The sequence below is a fragment of the Urocampus carinirostris genome, chromosome 1, assembly GCF_059441175.1.
Source record: "Urocampus carinirostris isolate Australia breed hairy pipefish chromosome 1, RoL_Ucar_1.0, whole genome shotgun sequence".
NCBI classification, from domain to species: Eukaryota; Metazoa; Chordata; class Actinopteri; order Syngnathiformes; family Syngnathidae; genus Urocampus; species Urocampus carinirostris.
This window is the reverse complement of record NC_142349.1, coordinates 29480462-29503132: the sequence shown is the minus strand read 5'-3', so window position 1 is coordinate 29503132 and position 22671 is coordinate 29480462. Positions and strand designations below refer to the sequence as shown.

At 40.9% G+C, this 22671-nt stretch overlaps 1 protein-coding gene across 3 annotated transcripts in view; it reads left to right on the top strand.

Moving 5' to 3' along the window:
- The window catches only part of prkcbb (protein kinase C, beta b), a 134420-nt gene that overhangs the window by 20292 nt on the left and 91457 nt on the right, over window positions 1–22671 (top strand). For all 3 annotated transcript variants that reach the window (XM_088333973.1, XM_088333965.1, XM_088333956.1), the window contains one exon: window positions 14729–14811. In XM_088333973.1, coding sequence (XP_088190099.1) covers window positions 14729–14811 — 83 coding nt within the window. The remainder of the gene's footprint in view (window positions 1–14728; window positions 14812–22671) is intronic.

Sequence of the window (22671 nt, the reverse complement as noted above, 5' to 3'; positions counted from 1 at the left end):
AAGTAGATGATTGATTGATCTGGCCATATTGTTTTGGGAATCCTCTCAGTTCCTGTCTCATTGTGCGAAATCAGACTTCACATCATCCCGTGCAGGGTTCCTACGGGTGCTTGAAATCCTTGAAAATATTTGAATTAAATGTTGTGTTTTCAAGGATTGAAAGTATTTGAATTTGTGGTGAAGTAGTTATAAATTCTTGAAAATGTTGACATGTTTCTTAACAGGTCTGCTTAAAAATTTTGCTAAATTTGCTTTCAACCCTCGTGATTCATTGCAGCTAGCATTAGCTTGTGCGGCATTGTCCTATGAACGTCCTCACCCCCTACGTGTAGCGCCCAAGAGGACAAGTGCATGCCACAGCTAAACAAGGCACTATGGAATGTGCATTAGTGCAAGGATTACGTATCAATTGATGGATATTTATCATGGGCGTAGAGATATTCTCTGACTGAATACAAAAACCTCCCCTGCGACAATCCCCCCCCTGTTTGCATTCCGTCTTTTGACTCATGTGCTCTTTTGTTGTAACTTATTGGGTTGCTGATTGGAGCCAATTGACGAAGTTTCCATTGTAATACAATCAGGTAGGGGAACCTTTTTTAATAGTACTGCAGAAATTGGAAAATTGTCTTTGAAAGTCCTTAAAAGGTGCTTGAATTTGACCATGAAAAAGGTGTACAAGCCCTGCCCCATTGTGGGATGGCAAAGCATGGCAGTGCAGATAGAGCCAATGAAAGTTGGAAGTCAATGAATGGGAGGAAAGAGCGAGGGTGGAGGTTTTGGCACGGCCACATGAAAACCTTTGCCAAAGTACTTTCTTGTACTGAGTTCAAACTGAAGTGGAGAAGAAAGAAACACGCACATACACATGGTCTATAAGTGAACATTTTGACAGATTAATCACTTGGGAAATAGTTTTCATAAAATTTTGCTATCATTGATATTTGCAGGGTAAGAAAGTTGTCTAATTTTGTTATATGTAGTATTCTCATTTAATCACACACTGAATACATTTTAAAGCTTTTTTGTAATATCTTGACTAAGATAGCATCATTTTCAAGGCCTATGCTAAGGCAGAGGTCCGCAACCTTTTCTGTACCATGGACTGGTTTAATGTCTGGCAAAATTCTCGCATCCTGCCCCAACAATAACATCATTATTGATAACAATAATTATAACAATAATAACAAGCCCAAGTCCACTTTGTCATAAATTGAACACTATAGATCTAAAATACATAGGAAAAAGTTAGAATTAGATTTGATCTCATCATCATACTATTTTTACTTTTGGTGCCATGTTGTACAACATGGTTTTTGCTGAGCTCTTTCCCATACTGCCCCAATACAATTTTGTACAACGTGGCACCATGAGTAAAAATAGTCTGATGAAGAGATAAAATATAGTGCCTCTCAATACTAGCGATCTAATGGTTAGGATTCAGCGCCTTCACCGCTGACAGTCTGGAATTAATTCCTATTGCATTAATTTCTCAGCAAATTTGGTCAGCTGTATTTGATAAATATGGTAATATTCTGGTGTAAAACCTTGATACATAGTGCACCCACACTTGGAGTTTTTTTTCTTTAATGGAAGATAATGTGTATGTACACGAATTAAAACGGTAAAGACAAAAAAATGGCAAATTATTTTTCTTTCTGTGCGGCCTGATACGAAGCAAACAATGGCCTGTTACCGGTCAGCGGCCCGGTAGTTGCTGACACCTGATGCTAAGGCAAGACTGCTCTCAGGAAATTCCCTGAAGCATACAGTACCTAGCGAAAGTATTGGCTCCCCAATAACCTTTTATCAGATTGCCACGTTTCAGGTTTAAACTTAAAGCTAAAAAGATGAAAATATTTTCTTGTAATCAATAACATGTGAAACACATTTGTAAAGTGGAAACACATTTTTTTAGCATTCCATATTCAATTTACAAAAAAAAGGAGAAGTAGGTGTTCCAAAACTATTGGCCCCCTGTTCTCCCAGCTCAGTCAACTGACTCCAGGAGTTCCCTCATGGCTTCTGATTAATCCAATATTGACCTGAACGGATAATTTCGCCACATTTACACATCTCCCAGAGCATTGTGAGACAATAATTATAAAATGGAGACAGCATACAACTACTGAAAACCTACCAAGACCTGACGGTCCCTCTAAACCTTCACCCCTAACAGGAAGAAAACTAATCCAAGCAGCAGCTGAGAGACCCATGATCAAACTGGATGACCTGAAGGCATACATAGCTGGGGTGGGACAATCTGTCCATAAGAAAGCTGGCATTTGTAAAAAGCCACATGGGAGACACAAATAACATGTGGATCAAGGTGCTCAGACCAAAATTGAACTTTTTGGGCTGAATGCAAAGCTTAAGATTGGCGTGAGCATAACACTGCACATCACCCTGAAACCACCGTTGCCATTGTAAAACATGATGGTAGCGGCATCATGCTCTGTGGTTGCTTTCCTCCAGCAGGGACGAGAAGATTGTTGATGGGAAGATGGATGGAGCCTAATACAGGGTGATTTTGGAAGAAAATCTGTTGGAGTCTAAGGGATACCTGATAATGAGCCACAAGTTCACCTTCCTAGGACAACTGAACATACAGCAAAATCTAAAATGGAATTGTCTAAAACTAAAATCATAAAGGTGTTAGAATGGCCAAACCAAAGTCCAGACCTCAATCCTATAATAGAACATTTGAGGAAAAACCTAAAAAAATGCTGTCCACAAACGATCACCATCAAACCTTAAGGAACCTGAGCTGCTTTGTAAGGAAGAATGGGCAAATACTTCTGCTTCAAGACATACCCCAAAATACTTGGCTGTGGCTGTGGTAGGAGGTTTTACAAAGCATTCACTCAAAGGGGGCCAATATTTTTGCAATACCTACTTTTCAATGTTTTATTTGTTAGCACAATATAAACTGTTGAATACTTTTGGTTTCCTTATACAATTGTGTCTCAAATGTTGTTGATTCTTAGAAAATATTTTGAGTTTTTTATCTATCAGGTTGAAGTCTGAAATATGGTAACATGTCAAAAATGGATTTGGGGCGCAATTCTTTTGCAAGGCACTCTTTTGAGGGAGGCAGTAGCTCAGGAGGTAGAGCGCTCGTCTTGGGATCAAGGAATCCTAGTTCAAATCCCGGCTCGTCCGTGTTACATGTCGAAGTGTCCTTGGGTAAGACACTGAACCCCTAATACCCCCAATAAGCAGGTTAGCGTCTTACATGGCTGCAATACAAGGCCGCTATTGGGAAATGTGGAGCACATTGTAAAGCGCTTTGGGAAGTCATTGACTTGAAAAGCGCTATATAAATGCAGATCATTTCAAATGCAGATAATTTATCAAGCACACCTGCTGCTTATTTGAAAGGATGACATAAAATAAATTGGTACTACAGGTAAATATGAGCTTAAATTTAAAGAAAACAGCACATCCTCACAGGGCACAATATAAACGTGTCATGACGCTCTTGACAGAGCAAAACAACTCTTTGAAAAATCCTCAAAGACACACTGTCGAGAATCACATGTTTGCCATTGATTCTCTTTTGTTTACGGTTATTGAATTTTCTTCGCCATCAGCATGCCAAGTGGAGTCCTTCGGATTTTCCCCTTGATGGCCATAATTATACCAAAGAAGAGACCTGCGCTATCAGCAAATGAAATGGTGACGAGAAATGTACTGCTGATTCACTCTGACCCAACTCCCATTTTTACAAGAACTGTGGGTATTAATACTTTGGCGTGGGCTTTTCAACCCCCTTATATAAGCCCTCACTCGTATACACTGACCAAGGGAACGGGGAGGATTTGCTTTGGTCTATTGACTTTCTACCTCCTGTCTACTTGTATTAATGTCTTCCCACCATGCTCAGCAGGTGTTTTTCTTCAGTGAGACAGTCAGGAGAGCACAACATACGAGCAGCAGTCCATAGCGTGTACTGTCTCGCTTTTTGGAAACGCTCACCATCACTATTCGCATGAGCAGGATCTGGCAGAGGCTGTCACGTGCCTGTCAAAAACCAGACTCATCATTTTGATTTTTTTTGGCTCATCACTCTGATCTTTGTTGCATTTTGAAGCCATCAACCCGTTCAATGGGAAGAGCGGGTGCCAGCCAGCTTTTGCCATGTTAACTCATTTTTGAAAGCCCACAGAAAATTTAGTTCTGCAGGACATATCAAAAGAAACCTTGAACCCTCATCTTTCATTAGAAAACAAACATGATTCTATATTTTACCATTGTTTAATATACAAAACATGGACAATGCTTTTCTTAAATATACTTATTTCTAAATTCTGTGAAAAACAGCTTTTTGTGAAAGGATGCATTTAAAGTATATTTCACTTCTGTGATTTTTATGCATTTGTGATACCTCTGATGTCTAAACAATTCTTTCCAAAAACACAAGGCCACTTTGTTCACAAGAACACTGAACCTATGTACGAACAATGCATGAAGTTTGCAAGAACTTTTCAGCACCTGATGTTTATGGTGAAGTGATCACACAATTTTTGTCACAATGTTGATAGTGTTCTCGCAAATGTCCACATAACGTCATTCCTCTGTGCCCTGACAATGACGAAGGGGCTTTGTTATCTTTTTTTAGAAAGAAAAAAAATCTCTGTTAAAGCATTAAGCTATGCTGATCAAACTGCTTCACTACGCCTACTTGCCATATCAAGCTGCCTGCACAGACTCAATCGTTGGATACAGGAAGCAACACTAGAAAGTGGGAGCCTCCTTAATATGCAGACAAAGATCTGATCAAGGGCACTCCTGCCATCTAATGGTGATTTATCATACTGAAATCATTTCCAGAGGGTTGATACTTACTGATGAGCAGCGCCAAACCATTTAGAATAGTTTTTCAAAATTGCAGTTGAAGACATTTATTACAAATTATGAAAAATAAAGTTAAACCGAGTACTCTTGGCCTCTCCGATCAGGAGACAGTTCTCACAATCAGAAGGGCCTCGAAGATGGTTGACCACAGTTTTTATTGGAAAAGAAAGGGGTGTGGTTGTGCAAAATGGAACATGAAACTCCAACAGGCTCCTCGGGGATCTTACATTACAAGGCAAAATAAACTATCTCAATGAACAAGAGTCTTTTGTTAAAACTGCACACAGCTGGATTTTAAAGCTTGTATGAAAAGATAAGGGTGGAAGACCATTGCTGGTAAAGTACTGATACGAAAGGATACAGCAAGTAAATACTTCACTCAAATATGTGAACATAGGTGGATGAATAAAGTATCTATCTATCTATCTATCTATCTATCTATCTATCTATCTATCTATCTATCTATCTATCTATCTATCTATCTATCTATCTATCTATCTATCTATCTATCTATCTATCTATCTATCTATCTATCTATCTATCTATCTATCTATCTATCTATCTATCTATCTATCTATCTATCTATCTATCTATCTATCTATCTATCTATCTATCTATCTACCTCCCAAAGCGCTTTGCAATGTGCTTCACACTTACCCATTCACCCACGCACTGATAGTAGCATAAGCTTGTCATGGTTATCTTGCTGTTGTATATAGTAGCCGGTATCGATCCCGTCTGTCCCGTCTTGTCCAGTATCTTGCTCCAGTATCCAGTATCCGGTATCAGTCCTGTCTGTCACGTCCTGTCCGGTATCTTTCTCGTGTATACAGTATCAGGTATCGATCCCGTCTGTTCCGTCCTCTCCGGTATCTGCTCGTGTATCCTGTATCTGGTATCGATCCCGTCTGTCCGTTCCGGTTTCGATCTCGTCTGCCTCTGGTTTCCTGTTTTCCGGCGCCTGACCTTTCTGTCTCATTTCTTCCACCCAGCGATCGCCGAATCACTGGCGTTTGTGTTCACGCGCATGACTGCCCCATTCCCGTAAAATAAAGCTTGTGTGAAAACGTTATGTGTCTGGGTCCACCGTCTGTTCGAGTTCTGACAACTTCGACATAAAACACGTAGGAGCCGGTCACTGAACCTGCGACCGCTTGATCCCAAAATGAGCGCTTTACCTCCTGAGCTAATGCTGCCCCAAATAACAACTAAAATAAATAATGCGATTATCAAAGTAATGCTGTGATCAACTAATTAACTTAATATAGCTGGATTACTCATATTTTGGTGACAACATAATCAGTGACCTATTTTAATAATCGAACAGTGGTCATGTCATATTAATGTCACAAATTGGGTAGTTCTTCTTCTTTAGCCTTTGTTGTAATTTTGAATTTTCTGTGATCTTTTGAAGAATTATTTAGAATAGAAGTTTGTCCTTTTGATACACTTTTCTGTTTTTCAAAAGTTGCTCAAAGATTTTGTCCGCATGCCATCTTTTATAACCTCTGTTGCAATTAGTATGAGGGTAAAACTGAGCAACCTAAACGGTATTTCCCGTACATGACGGAGTGTGATTTGCATTGATGTGACATTAAAATCTGGGCCATCGCTCGGCTCCATGTCATCGAATCTCTCGTGTACACACACGTGCACGCAACTCATTAGTGGAAAATGCTGTGCGCCATTGGTGTTCTGCCAACATTCGAGTCGAGATCATTGAAAAAAATATAAATACGCCGGGCGCTTTGGAAAAAGGAGCACAATGAAAGGAAAAATCTGCATTTCTGTTTTTGAAACAGAAACTCATTTTAAAGCTACGTTTGCCCAACGAGTCAGTCACATGATCAAAGTCCCATCCCATCGTCTGATTCAAAAGAGTTGACGTGCTCAATTATACAGAGTCATTGTTTATTTCCATTTACTCTTCATAGCTGTACTCACCCTGAAAACAACAGGACTTAAAAATCGAGTGACACAGCAGGCGTTATATCTCTTTTAAAAACACTTCCCAAACGTTAGAAATGAAAGCCCAAATATCCGCTTTAACCTTTCAGTGAGAGTGAGATCAATATTGCGTCGCCTTATTGTGAAAAGATTCATTTGTCATGCTTATTGGAAGTTGCCGGAGAACGCCGAGCTCCCTTCTAGCTGACAAACAATTCAGAATGACACTTGGATGCCACAGGTTACACTGTCCAAAGAAGAAACAGGGAAGAGGAGGGAGAAAGAGTGAAATAAAAGAGAAATGAAGAAAGGACAAAGGAAGAAATAAGATGAGAATGAATAAATGAAGGATTCGAGATTAGTCAAGTCAAGTCACATTTATTTATACAGCCCTTAATCACAAAAATGTCTCAAAGGACTGCACAGGATTACAATTACACAATTACCTGATCTTAAACCAACATGCGGGCAAGGAACAACTCAAAACCTCAGCATGAGGAAAAAGAGAAACCTTGAGAAGGGGCCTCACAAGTGGTAATCCCCCTTCCAGGATGACCAGGGTGGAATAGATTTAGCATTGATAACCAAATCATCCCTGGAGTGGCAGGCTCATTTAGGAATCTGGACTGCTAAAGGTGTCTAATGGCCCGCGTTGTCAGAACCAGAACAGGAGGAGGACCCGGATGCGTAACATTTTCACAAAAGCTTTATTTTACGGGAATGGGGCAGTCATGCGTGTGAACACAAACGCCAGTAATTCGGCGATCGCTGGGCGGAAGAGGTAAGACAGAAGTCCGGCCTGGAAAAACAGGAAGCCAGAGGCCGACGAGATCGATACCAGATACACGAGCAGATACCGGACAGACGGGGTCGATACCAGATACTGGAGACTGGAGTCAGATATCAGACAGGACGAGACAGACAGGATCAGTACCGGATATTGGAGACTGGAGTCAGATATCAGACAGGGTGAGACAGATGGGATCGATACCGGATACTGGAGACTGGCGCAGGATGTCGGACAGGATGAGACAGACGGGATCGATACCAGACACTGGGGTCTAGAGTCAGATATCCAACAGGACGAGATAAACGAGATCGATACCGGACAGGATTTACAGGCAGGATACCGGACAGAGTCAAAACAAACGTCTTGCGGGTGCAGAGGTTCGATGACGGACTGACAAGGGGTAAGTGAGAGCACTGAGCTTAAACAGGAGAGAAGCCAATCAGGCAACGAGCCTTGGCAGGGCCAAGTGAGGGCAATGGGCAACCGTGACACGTGCTATGTTTGTAAGGTTTTTTATCGCTTAATAAGAAAAATTGCAATAATTGATTAGGAGAGCAATTGGTGGAGGTTGACAGGTATGAGATGGGAAGACTGTTGATGTTACGTAAGCACTTACTGTACACTTAAAATTAAAGCTACTGTACCTTTAAATGAACGTACGTAGCACTTTTTTTGTCTGTGGTGAAGTGGTTAGCATTCACGTGAAAGGTCCTCGGTTCGAGTCCGGGTGGAAACATATGTTGGCCTGGAGAGGGATGAGCGCGACCAGGCTGAAATAGTGCCCCTACCGCACTAGTAGTTAAGAGATCCAACCAACCAGTAGTTTGCGTGCGCAAACTAGATAAGCTGTTGCTAGTAGTAAGCAGTCACGAGCTTTGAGCGGTCTCTAGTGTTAACCTTTGGGACTGCTCGTGAACTGGATTGTAATTTGTATAGCGAAGTTGATTTATGTTAAAAAACAACATCATATACAGAAATGTACGTGTTTAGATGTGCTTGTATTAAAAGGTGCCACTGTGTTTATTTCTGAAATGAGTTTTTGTTTGTTTTGGCCCAAGGGTGGTTTTCATTGCGTGTACATTTCTATTCTTGCAACTGTGTTTTGGTGCATGATTTGGTCGAAGGGGTACTCCAAAAGAGTAGTTGCCTTCAGGCAATGTGTGCGTAAAGCTCTTTCCATCTACCTCTTCTGCCCCTAGCCTCCCCCACCCCCATTGCCTTTTTCCACCCTCGCTTTGTGTATTCAATCTGCGATACGACCGGGATGAGTGGGTGGTCTGATACGTGTGTTGTATCATATCAGCAAGGGGGAGGTGTGACCAAAGAGGAGGATATTGCGGGGGAGTCGAGTATCATAGAAGTATACAGGACTGTGTGTGTGTGTGCAATAGGCGAAATGAAGAAAATGGTTTTGTTTTAATGATATTCTATCATAAGGGCAAGTTTGGCCTCAGCTGCACTTCTCTGTTTTGGGCAGCAGCTCAAATTCATTTTGGTTACCGCCTTGTTCAGGGTTGATGCGGGTGCTTGAAATCCGTGAAAATACTTGAATTTTAATGTTGTGGTTTGAAAAGTGGGTGAAGCTCTCGTAAATGCTTGACATGTTTGCCATGTTTCTCGTCAGTCTGACCCAACAGACCCTGCATTACATTAAGAAAAAAAAAACAAGTCTGCTTAAAAATGATGCCGACACGCTAGCCCTGGTGGCTATGTTTTGCCATTGCGTCTCATTTTCTTTGTGATTAACAGCAGCTGGCATTAGTTTGTATGTGATGTGAAGCATAGTGCCAAAGAGCACATGTGCATCAGACCAAGATGCTAGGGGGCAGCTGTTTTAATAAACAATGGCTAGAAAACGGAAAATTGAAGCAATGGAGAAAATGTGGTAATAAAAAAAAAAAGAGATTCAACTCACAATGAAAGAGTCAGCTCCCTCCAGTCAAATGAAAGGTATTCATGGAGATGACTAGATTAACTAAGACTTTATTTTGCTCACCGTTTGCTAAGTGCTACACCTTAACAGGGAAAAATGAGTATTAGTGCAAGGATAACATATCAGTTATGGACATTTATTATGGGCCATCTAAAAACTGAAGGCAGCATTTCACAGTGGTAAATTCAATTGGGGAGAACTTCTTGCAACTGAAAATGTTTGCTACCTATTACCGCCATTTTTACCAAACACCCATATGGCAAGAGATTTGTCTCAAAAACATTTACACTCCCATTGTTTAGATTCACAAATATATTAGCGATTTACTCAAGATCTAAAGAATCATGTCTTGATAAATGCAGACGCAAGATAAAAAAATCGCATCATTATCTAAACCACAAGTATATTTGTGGACCTGAAAAACACAAGTTGTTTCTTTTAATGGTAACGAAGAAATTGGAAAATTCCCCGAAAAAGCCCTGAATAAGAGCTTGAATTTGGCCATGAAAAGCGTGTATGAAACCTGCTTATTGATTCAAATCACCAGGCGTGGCTGGCGAGAGTAGGTAAGAATTAAGTGTAAATAACAAAATGAAATTAAAAAAAGTACAATAATCTGCAATTTTACTTCATTTTAATTTGTCTTTCTAAGAAAATAAGAAAAATAATATATACTATATACACAAAATATAAGGAAAATATGATCAATATGATAAACGGAGGCGGCACAGTGGTTAGCGCGTGTGCGGCACAGTTCTGAGGTCATGAGATCAAACCTTCCTGTGTAGAGTTTGCATGTTCTCCCCGTGCTTGCGTGGGTTTCCCCCGGGCACTCCGGTTTCCTCCCACATTCCAAAAACATTCATGTCAGGTTAATTGGCTGGTCCAAATTGTCCCTCGGTGTGAATGAGCGAGTGAGTTGTCTGTCTCTGTGTGCCCTACGACTGGCTGGCAATCAGTTTAGGGTGTCCCCTGCCCACTGTCCGAAGACAGTTTAGATGAGCTCCAGCGACCCTCCTGAGGATAAGCGGTGCAGATAATTGATGGATGGATGATAAACAGATATATTTGATAACCACAAATCTATTTATTTTACAAATAAATAACTATTTATGTCAGAACCCGAATAGATGGTGGACCCAAACGCGTAACGTTTTCTCACCAAGCTTTATCTTACTGAAGCGGGGCAGTCATGCGCCTGAACACAGACGCCAGCGATTTGGCGATCACTGGGCAGAAGAAGTGGGGCAGAGAAGTCAGGCGCGGGAAAACAGGAAGCCAGAGGCAGACGAGCAGGATACCGGACAGAACAGGACAGACAGGATTGATACCAGATACAGGATACACGAGCAGGATATTGGGCAGGACGGGACAGACGGGATCGATACCAGATACTGGATACATGAGCAAGATACCGGACAGCACAGGATGGACGGGATCGATACCGGATTTCTGGATACACGAGCAGGATACCGGACAGAGTCAAAATGCTTGCCTTGCAAGTGCAGAGGTTCGTTGACGGACTGACAAGAAGTGAATGAGAGCACTGAGTTTAAATAGGAGGGCCAATCAGGCAACGAGCAGCAGGTGGCGCCACACGAGCGGGCACAGGTGAGGGCAATGGGCAATCGTGACAATTTAGATACAATTGCAAAATAATAACAATAACAATACAACTAATAATACAAATTTTGTTTCAATGTACAATTTTAAAGAATCACCCCTCATAAAATAAGAAAAACAATACTTTAAACTGGTTGTCACAGTTATCGACATATACCTTACCGTTCAGAAGTCTTGGCTTCAATTCCGTTATACAATCTTTCCAATGTCGAGTTTGCGTTTTCTCCCTGTACCTCTGCTTTGTTTTGTCCAGGTTGCAAAAACATGGACAGAAGGTGGATTACCACATCAAATTTGTCCCTAATTACATGTGTTTTTCTTTATTTTTGTTTCTGTCTGGTATTTTTTTTCCAGTTTCAAGTTAAAGAGACCAAAACGTCATTTGAGGGGAGGAAAATACCCTCTTTTGTTCAGTTGTGTGGCTTCTGCTGTTTTATTGGTAACATTGAGGCAAGTTGTGGTTGGATCGCAAAAGCGAGTCAGCCCCCCAGGCACACAAAATCAAATACATCATGCAAGTCAATAATGCATCCTCTATTTTTAGGCGTCTTGCCTTGTCACGCTTGCCAGTTGCTCCGACATTGATCAGTTTGATGGGGAAGGCAAGCTGGATGGCTGCTGCCGCCGACCCAGCTGCGTGTTGCATATTCGTCATTTCAAACAGAAATATGTTCTTTGCTAATGGTGATGTTAAATGAAGTCATTTGCTTGTGAAATAAGTGCAGTTATATGCCAGATTGTGTTGCGTTGTTGCTGTGTGGAAGAAGGAAGCACTTACCCAGTGGCTGACAATGGCTCAGTGGTGCAGGACTGACAGTAGGAGTGCGTGGGTGTTAATAAGACAGAAGTCTCTGTGCATTTCCCACTGGAAGATATTTAATAAGTGTACTACTCGGTGAGCTTAATAGCTTTCGGACAGGCAGATATCATTACTTTCGTTGAGTCCATCCATCAATTTTTTTTCCACTTATTCGTGGTTGGGTCACAGGGTAGAGAAGAGGTAGCAGTCTCAGCAGAGAATCCCAGATATTTTTATGCCCAACTGCTTCATCAAGCTCCGACGGGATCTCGAGGCATTCCCGCATGTGTCTAATGTCCTGGGTCCTACCTGGAACCTCATGCCTGTGCGACAGGCCTGGAACTCCTCCCGAGGGAGTCATTCTGGAGTCAAGTAGAGTCAAGTCACATTTATTTGTAGACGCCTTAATAACAAAAAGTCTCAAAAGATTGCACAGACCCCCATTGCAACATTCCTGATCTGAAACCTACGTAAAGGCAAGGAAAAACTTTCCCCCAAAAAAGCCAGCATGAGGAAAATAAAGACACTTTGAGAAGAGGTAGCACATGAAGAGGCATCCTTACCAAATGCCATAGACCCCGACATTTGCTCCTCTCAACACACGTCTGCTTTTCGACCCTCCACTCGGTTCTGCCCTCACTCCTGAATAAGTCCACCACTTTAGGAAAATGTCATTCCCCAGCCAAAGAGGGCTTGACACCCTTTTCTGGCTAATCTTCATCCATAGCTGCTGCACACTCAGACGACGACCCTTACAGGGAGAGTTTAAAATCACGGTTAAAGGAAACGAACAGCACCACATCTTGTGTAAAAAGCAGTGATGCAATGCTGAGGCTACCAAAACTGGACGTACCTACGCCTCATCTGCACCTACAAATTCTGTTCTTCAGGTTATAAGCAGAATTTGTGATGCGGGGCAGCCTCTGTTAAGTCCAAACCTCACTGGAAACAAATTCCCTTTACTAAAATCATAGCAGACCAAACCCTGGCACCGGTCATATTGTGACCGAACCACCCGGAGCAGACTGTCCCGTACTCCGTACTGTACGGAGCACCCACAGGACTCCCTGAGGCACACCGTAACATTCCTTATTCAAATATGCAAAACAAATGCAGAGTAGATGGACAAACTCCCAGGCAACCTGCAATTAGCCTTTTGGTTTTCAGATTACTGGTGCATAAATACCCAATCAAATAATGATTTTTTAATTATTATTTTTTTGCACATTATTGCGCATGCACAAGTAAAGAACTGTGGACTTGTAGTTCATAGACTAATGATACATGCTAACTATGGCTTATTTGCTAAACAAATCAAACGTGTATTAGATGATTTGTCTAGGTCCAATGTATTTTCTCTCCCTACGGCGAAAATGCTTGAGTTCTATCCATACATACAGGTAACACCCAACTTACAACCGGGATCATTTATGACCAATTGGTCAGAAATCCATTCCAATGGGGCCATTTGCTGCTAGACTGTATCTAGTTACGCCTTTGAATGTAATGGTAGATCGCTGTGCCGGCTGGCTGCCAAAATTGTTGGAATCATTGTCAGGCTGCTACGTGCTGCGGTTCGAGACTCTTTGTTAAACGGTGAAAATTGAATGGAAAATTAGATGATTCGCCAGAAAAAATGAGATTTGCCGGCCGTAAGAGTACAAATTAGGGTGTTTAAGCCGAGCAGGTCATAAGTCGAATGTTATCTGTATATAGTGTTAGTCCATGATCGAGCACTAATTGACAGCAGGAATGGAGCGCACTTTTGGAGCGAGGAGTAAACAGGAACAGTACTTTGTTGATTTTTTTTGAGTGACATGAATGAAATATAAAGGCCACCTCACGGCACAACTGCAATTAACACGTGTACAATACAATCATGAGTAGCTAATAGTGAATCCAATCAGCATGTTAAGTTGGATTATAAACAGTATCCAATGCAAAAGGTTCAGAAACTTAAAGACTGTTAATACATCTTAGCACAAACCTGTCACGTCTGGCGCGGTTACCATGGCGCCCAGTTGGTTCCAGCCGGGAGGCGCCGGATTCGGGCGCGGTTGCCTCGGCGACCAGTTGGCCCCGCTCATGAACACCGGCTGAGACGTATCTGACTGATTGCTTCTTAGAGTATTTAAACACGTTCCTTTAAACTTTACTTTGCTGGAACGTTTGTTAAACCTGGTTATACTCTGTGAGACTTATGTGAGACTTCTGTTAAATCCTGTTAAATGCCTAGTTCTGTGAATCTGCCCGTATTTGATCCTGTTTTATTTTTGGCCTGATCCGTTTGTTTTTGACAACTTTTCTTTTGTTTGGATTTCTAATCCACTGCGCGACCATCGATCCCCGGATCGAGTGTGCGCACCCTCCTCATCCTTCCCCAATAAATTGTAAGTACGTCTATGCGAATGGGTCCTTATTTCCTGTTCCCCGCTCCGCTACGTGACAAAACCTTACATTCATTGCTTATGAAAAAGGGCATTTCATGTCACCACTTTGACCACAATTAGTTGTCCTATATTTACTGTCTGATGAATTTCAAACCACTCCATTAATCATTCTGCTACATGTTCAAAATTATCAAAAGTGTTTCAATTATAAAATGAAACTCTTATTCTCAGTTTTCAAGTGGTCGGTTTAATTTAAGGTCTTAATGAAATGAACTTGATTTATGCAGTTTCACTACAAAAGTAATTGTAGTCTCGAATTATTGTGCCGAGCAAACAACTTCCCACTATAGGAAACAAATTTGGTAAAGATATCCTCTTTCTCTCCACAGTGTGCTGTTTTGTGGTGCACAAACGCTGCCACGAGTTTGTCACCTTCTCCTGCCCAGGAGCCGATAAAGGTCCATCGTCGGATGTGAGTATGATTCATTTTGAGTGGGGAATTGACATTTGTAGGCCGTGCATTTCACACGTAGGCCTTCGGTGATGGTCTCTAATAATGTGTCGTGCACAAACGAACCGGCCCTTGGAAGTGAACGACAGGAACCAGCTACCCACCAATCAAGAGCCGGTTCCTTTTGAGATTTTTTCTCCTGGTCAATATGCATGTTTTATTCAGGGATTCCATGTTGTTGACTTTATATATGACGATTATAAAAACGTTAAAATTATCTTGTAAATATTTTACTTTATGTTACCTGTGTTTTTCAGGGATAATATGTTCTAGATAACATGTGTAAAGCTTACTCTTGTATTTCATAGTTTACTTGTTGTTGCACAAAAGGTCAATATTTTTAATTAACATTAAGTTGTTGTTTTTTTCTTTAGATTTTGAGTTGCTTGACGTTAAATTTTCTTAGAACAAAAAGTTAAAAGTCTAAATGTTCACCTTAGATTGAAAAATTGAATGCCATTATAATTTATTAGAAAAATAGATTCTAGACTTCTGTGCATTATCGCCCGATAGCAAACGTTTCCTTAAGGTTGCAAGAAGGCCCTTATATCGCCAACTAGAAAATAGAAGACTCAGTATTACACACTGTCCCTTTAAATTTGAAAGTACTCATATGGAAGCAGCCCAAACAGGTGGGGGAAAGCAATGATAGGAAGCTTACAGACAATTTGGAATTATTCAAAAAAATATTACAGGACAAAATATAATTACATTACATTATTCAGATATATGGGCAGCACGGCGGCGCAGTGGTTAGCGCGTGTGCAGGCACAGTTCTAAGATCTCGGGAACTTCCTGTGTGGGTTCAAATCCAGCTACCGGACTTCCTGTGCGGAGTTTGTATGTTTTCCCCGTGCTTGCGTGGGTTTTCCTCCGGGCACTCCGGTTTCCTCCCACATTCCAAAGACATGCATTTCAGGTGGATTGGCCGGTCCAAATTGTCCCTAGGTGTGAATGGGCGAGCGAGTTGTCTGTCCCTGTGTGCCCTGCGATTGGCTGGCAACCAGTTCAGGGTGTCCCCTGCCCACTGCCCGATGATTGCTGGAATGGGCTCCAGCGACCCTACTGAGGATGATGAGATGAGATATAGTTTTAGGCCAGCAGATAAGGTTTGAAGGCCCACCACAAGAATTAGCACACATATGATGACAGATGCGTGTGATGCTGGGCCTCAACAAAGGTGGAAAATTATGCCGACGCATAACGGTGCTGATTTAAAACAAAATAACAGGTTTACGGTTTAATATGTAAGGATTTCATTTCACGCAATGAGTCATATGAGGCATTCTAAACATACATGTGGGTTGTCACTATGCATAAAATAGCCTCTTTTAAACATGTTTAGTATGTGCATTCTGTATGTGTTCCATCGCCATAAATGCAAAAACACAATGGAAGTAAAAATGTTGCTCACAATCTTTTATCTATTGACAGTTTCAGCAAATACATGAATTACTGAACATACCGAAATACATATTCAACAAGCGGTGTAAGCATGGGCTGAGTGATTCTAAAAATAAGAATTCATTTTAATCTTCCTTAGTATAATAAATTCTGAAAATTCTATGTTTATGTGTGATTTATTTTTCATGTATTATGCTCAGTTTTTTATGTATTTTTAAACTAGTGCACACAAAATAAAGTCAAGTCAAGTCACATTTATTTATATAGCCCTTAATCACAAAAATATCTCAAAGGACTGCACAGGATTACAATTACAAAATGACACAATTATCTGATCTTAAACCAGCCGGGCAACAACTTAAAAACCTCAGTGTGAGGAGAAAAGAGAAACCTTGAGAAAGGACCTCACATGTGGTAATCCCCTTCCAGGATTGACCAGGGTGAATTACAATTAGCATTACCGTACACATAATAGTAAACATTAGGTAAGATGTTGAAAATGTCCGGAAAGTGCATGACATCAACTACGCCCCCAGCCTGCAAACCAGTCCAGAAAGTCTATGACGGCCACGACGCTGCCTCCCGTCTCTGCCAGCTGGTAAATGCAGGGGTTGACACGCTGCAGGTCAGACGCTGGTCCATAAACAATTATGCATTACAGTAATCTATTACTGGACTATACGGCGCACTAGCTTATTAGACACACCTTGGAATTCCTGGCTAATGTTTGTGCGCTTTATATTGTGGGAAATATAGTAAATATCTTCAGATCATCATGGTATAATAGAAAAAAACTGTCTGGAAATTACAATGAAAAATAAAATACTAAATAACTAAAAACAACCCTTCAATTCTTTGTCAATGACACTCAGAATAAAGTTTGGATGCGTACAATTCAGTTCCCCTTTTTAGTATGTGTTAATTGGTAGTTGTTAATGTTTAAAAGTCCTCGTCAACAACTTCTTGAAATTCCTCAGAACAATTGTTGGTATCCCTCCGACCCTAGTGAGGGTAAACAGTTCAGAAAATGAAGGAATGGATCGTTGGTAACTTTTTTATGTTTATTCTGGAGAGATGTTTGGCTGCTGAGGTTTTGGGGTTTTTGAGACCTACATCTTTTGTAAAAGATAATCTGACTTGTATGTGATGAAATGTCCATCCATCGTTTTTGGAATTAATTACTTTCCTCATCAAACAATCAACTAACAACAACTTGGATTATTTCTAACTTGCAAAGGACAAATCTAGAAGATCTTGGATCTGATAATAGATATTTTTATTAGGTTTCTTTATCATGTTGGTTATTTCTGTTTTATCATAATAATTAAAGTAGGCTGGAATTCTATCTTCCTAAATTCGTCGACTACCAGTGTCTTTGGCATTATTTCAGCCGTTGGCAGCGAGAGATGTTGATGACAGTTCATGATTTGATGACGGGCTTCACCTTCTCAAGCGCTCTAGGAAGCGCTGCCGAGTATTACTACATGATTAACGTTGGCTTCGCGAGAGCTGACAGGCAGTCTCTTTTTTATTTCTATTTTTGAAATGAAGGCAGTCCCTCACATTCGGGCTTCCGATGGGAAAACTGTGGCGTTCCTTTTTCCCTTCTTCAGAGCATTTTCATAACGTCATCAACATCCTTTGAAGACGCCAAGGGTCTTATAAGTTCCTTGTCCTCTCCTCTCTCAGGGGAACCCTAAGTACACTCAGTCGCCCCCAGGAAAAAGGGTCAAGTCAAGTCAAGTCAAGTCATTTTTATTTGTATAGCCCTAAATCACGAAGAGTCTCAAAGGGCTTCACAGATCATTACACTATATTACACAGACTATTTTTCAGAATATTATCATACATACCCCTGCTCTGGAGCCGACGAAAAGAGTAGGTTATTCATATGCTATAGAGTAGAAGTGAGTTTTAAGCTTAGATTTAAACATTTCCACTGAGATTGCAGATCGGATCTCAGGGGGAAGAGCATTCCACAGCACCGGTGCCGAGATGGAGAACGCTCTCGAACCAGCAGAACACTTCTTTGCTCTTGGGATCACCGGAAGACTGGCACTCTCAGAACGTAGGCTTCGGACCAAGACATATCGGGAAATCAGATCTGAAAGATAAGAGGGAGCAAGTCCATGTATGATTTTGTATAATACTAAAAGAACTTTGAAATCACATCTAAGGCTAACTGGGAGCCAATGCAGGTTAGCCAAAATCGGTGTGATGTGATCGGACTTTTTTGGGTGAAATGCTCTTTATTGTTAGACAATTTGTGTTTAAATACTCTGTATAACTGATTGCCGTTTGTATTGTGAGCTCTCGTTTTTAACACTGACAAAAGTGTCAATCATCTGAAGATCACCTGATTTTCCCTCCTCCCATTTAACAGATATTTATGATCTGCTGAAAACAGGAACTCTCCATTCCCTGAACAGATCACCAACTCAGTCACTTTTACCGTTTTAAACGCCACAAATGCTTTCTGTTGGCCTAACTCCAAACAAGCAGTGTTTAGTGGGGAAGGAGACAGGAACCTTGCTTCTCTGGCTAGGCCGGAGTTCTGCAACCCGCGGCTCAGGAGCTGCATGAGGCTTTTTAGTGCCGCCAAGTGGCTTCCTGCCGCTTTTCCAAAAATGTTTACAAATTGAAAAAGATGGGGAGGTAAATATATTTTTGTTTTAATATGGTTTCTTTAGGAGGACAAAAATGACACAACCATTTTAAGCGTTATCCAATGTTGTAAAGATGTGTGGAATAAATACGACATTTCAACAAGGGGGGTCGAGAGGGATTAGCTGATACGAGTTCATGGGTGGGAAACAAGGGATAGAGGTTGTCACCTCAAACGCAGCTATGTCATATATTGTGACATGAAGTCGAGGCTCTCAGGCTTGAACTCTTGCCTGGACCAACAACAAATCTGGTTCTATTTGAGGGGCTGATTGTTACAGTTATCTCACCTATCTAAGGTTGTATTTGCCTACACAAGCTGATGTACAGTTGTCTCTGGCTGCAGGATACATAACAAAATATTGTGCTTGATAGAATGAATGAGTGGTTAGCATGTAAGCCCAATGGTGCAGAGGTCCAGGGTTCAATTTTACCAACCGGCCTCCCTGTGCCTGTGAGGTCTTCCTCTGGACACTCCGGTTTCCTCCCACATTCCAAGATCATCAGGTTAATTGGCCTTTCCAAATTGTCCCTAGGCGTGAATGAGAGAATTGTCTGTCTCTGTCTCTCTCTGTGTGCCTGGCTGGCAACCAGTTCAGGTTGTCCCCTGTTCACTGCCAAAAGATGGCTTGGTTGGGCTCCAGCACCCCGGTGATCTTAGTGACCCTAAGGGTGCAGAAAATGGATGGATGAATGGATGGATGATACAATGGTCTGAACAAGAGCTTAATTTACAAAGACTTGTGATCATTCACAATTGTACCTTTTAATCTTACATTGCCCTAAAGTAGTCCTTAAGGATAACGTGGGAAGCCCGTCGACTAGTTCTGAAAATAGCTCGCCACTCGACAGTATTACTTCATTTTACTAGTAAATTTGAAAATGTAAACTAGGCATGTCACCAATGTTCCCTCTAATTTTCCACGGGTCTGAGCGTTCACACAAAGTCGGTGAGCAACGCTTGAAACAACAGTGAGCCACTATAATTCCAAGTGTGGCAAGATAATTAATTGTCAAACATGTCCAAAACTTGACATCAAGTTACATTTTGCTGAGTTTCCGGCAATGCAAAATTATTTTTCTCTTTTGAATGAATTGACTCATGTACTATTGCAAAGGTTGTACGGCCTACAAACGTCGTTTGTTCTTACAATTCTTTCACCAGATATCCATTCCTTTTTTTTCTGATATATTTTGTCGCACAATATTAACATTTTGGGGGGCTTATTTAGTCGGTTGTAAGATACAGAACTGTACTTAATCACATTTTTTAGTGGAAGTACAATGTTGGCAACAAGATTCACTTGATATAATTGGAAATTATTTGAATGTAACACAAACTTTTTATTCTTTTTTCTGTGTTTTTTTTCTACTTTTTAAAAAAATTCCTTTAAAAAAAATCTCATTGTGTTTATTTTTTCCGAGCTGTTACTTTTTTCTTTTTGTTCTCTATTTACTTTTTTCCTACATTTCTTTCTTTTTTCTGGCTTTTTTTCTAAATTTTTCCTCCTTTTTTCTCTTCCTTTTTTATCTTTTTTTCTCAGCTTTTCACTACTTTTTCATTTTGGTATTTTTTTCTTTTTTGTTCTATTCCCCCCTTCCTTTAAGTCATTTTGTGCATAATTTTACTTAATATTTGGTCATGTTGGGATTTAAAGAAGCAAAAACAACCTGAAGAGCCATTTTGGACCCGAAAGAGCCGGTTCCTTTTAGTGAACCGAGCCGAAGAAGCCGGTTCTTGACATTCTCGACTAACTTTACTCAACTTCGTTCGACTTCAAAATACCGCAGGACACAACGTCAGGGGAACCCGTGTATTTTTACCTTCATGCACTGTAACTTTGACTTAAGTCGCTTCTTAATAAGTAATTATGAGCCCTCATTTTTGTGCGCTGGCTAGATTTTCTTGTGCGCTGAGAATGTGTGAGCAGTGCGCAATTGCGCACGCGCGCATCTTAGAGGGAACACTGCATGTCACACTCAGTTTGGCTCGGGGACTGATCCTGGTTATATGTTGTCTGGTGGGCAGGTGTAGTAAAATAATGTCAACGCCCAATATTTTATATTTTATTTTTTCAGTACTATGCTTTATTATCATTCAGCCTACATTTGTAGCCAGCCCTACTCGTGTTAATCACGGATGAAAAGGGATATTTTCTCGGCACAACGCATTTATTCACAAACAATGCGAAAACAACGATTTACAAAAGACGTAGGTCTCACTTTCTGACCATTGCATTATACTGGACATGAAGATGCTGTCTCCGTGTGTGATCATTTCAATTACAAGGCATCTTTCAGAAACAAAGCTAGGTGAGATTGTTTTATGGTCCTTAGCATGTTTACGTTCTGTACATGTCTGGCCTCAGGGTTGGGTAGGGTTACTTTAACTGAATTACTTTCAATTACTTTTGGATTACTCCAATACCAAATATGCTAACAAAAGACACTCATCTCATTAGCTGCAACGCTTATCCTCAGTAGGGTCGCGGGGGTGCTGGAGCCCATCCCAGCAATCATCAGGCAGTGGGCAGGGGACACCCTGAACTGGTTGCCAGCCAATCGCAGGGCACATAAAGACAGACGACTCACTCGTTTATTCACACCTAGGGACAATTTGGACCGTCCAATTCACCTGAAATGCATGTCTTTGGAATGTGGGAGGATACCGGAGTGCCCCGAGGAAACCCACGCAAGCACGGGGAGAACATACAAACTCCGCACAGTAAGGCCGGTAGCTGGATTTGAACCCACGCAGGAGGTTCCCACGACCTCAGAACTGTGCCGCACACGCGCTAACCACTGCACCTCCGTGCTGCCTACAAAAGAAACTAAATATGAATAAGATTATGACTCACAACACGTGGTAAGCTTTCTCTCCTGGCTTTGATCTCTTTGATCTCCTGCAAAACTAACATAAAATGCGACAGAAACAAAATGAAAATAAATCCAAACAGCTTGCCAACATCATTTTTGCCGTTCCATGCATTCTGTTACTGCCCAAGCCTGCACAAAATTTAGTGTTTTTATTCAGATTTAGTTTATTTTGTCTTTTATTTGCATATTTGGTATTGGAGTAATCCAAAAGTAATTGAAAGTAATCCAGTTAAAGTAACCCTACCCAACCCTGTTTGGCCTGAATTTTTGTCGAGGACAATCTATCATTGCGCATATCAAGGAAGATTTACGTTGTGTTGTCGGTTAGATGGTCACCCCAGTTCTCAGCATTAAGCCCCCCCCCCATCCTCTGACTCACAACGGCGTATGTTTAAAAGAAGAAGTCAATTATAAATCTGGGTTAATAGAATACTTGTCCTTGAAGCTAAGGGATGTAAGGAGGCTGTGATGAAACCTACATTCAAGGTCCTCATCTTGCTTATGCAACTGTGTCCGGTGCAGTGCATGTGAGTACAAAGGCAAAAATATGCTAACCGGGTCTAAAGTATGTATCCGGCATATGTTCATCATTCAATCCCTTCGGTCATATAGGTATCAAATTGAAATGTCTCATCAGTTGTTAAAATTTTCTGGTCTTTTTAATGCAAAACATTAAAAATTATAAGCATTTCACTACTTAACCAATATCTATCATGGCAAATGCAATGAAGGTTTAGTGTAAAATACAATTAATCACGATTATAAACATAATGAGCATCTTTTAACCATCTTGCAAAGGGTTTTTATTTTGTAACAAGATGTTTGTCATAAGGAAACCTGAGAGAAAAAATGGGAAACTGAGTAGGAATTTATCGA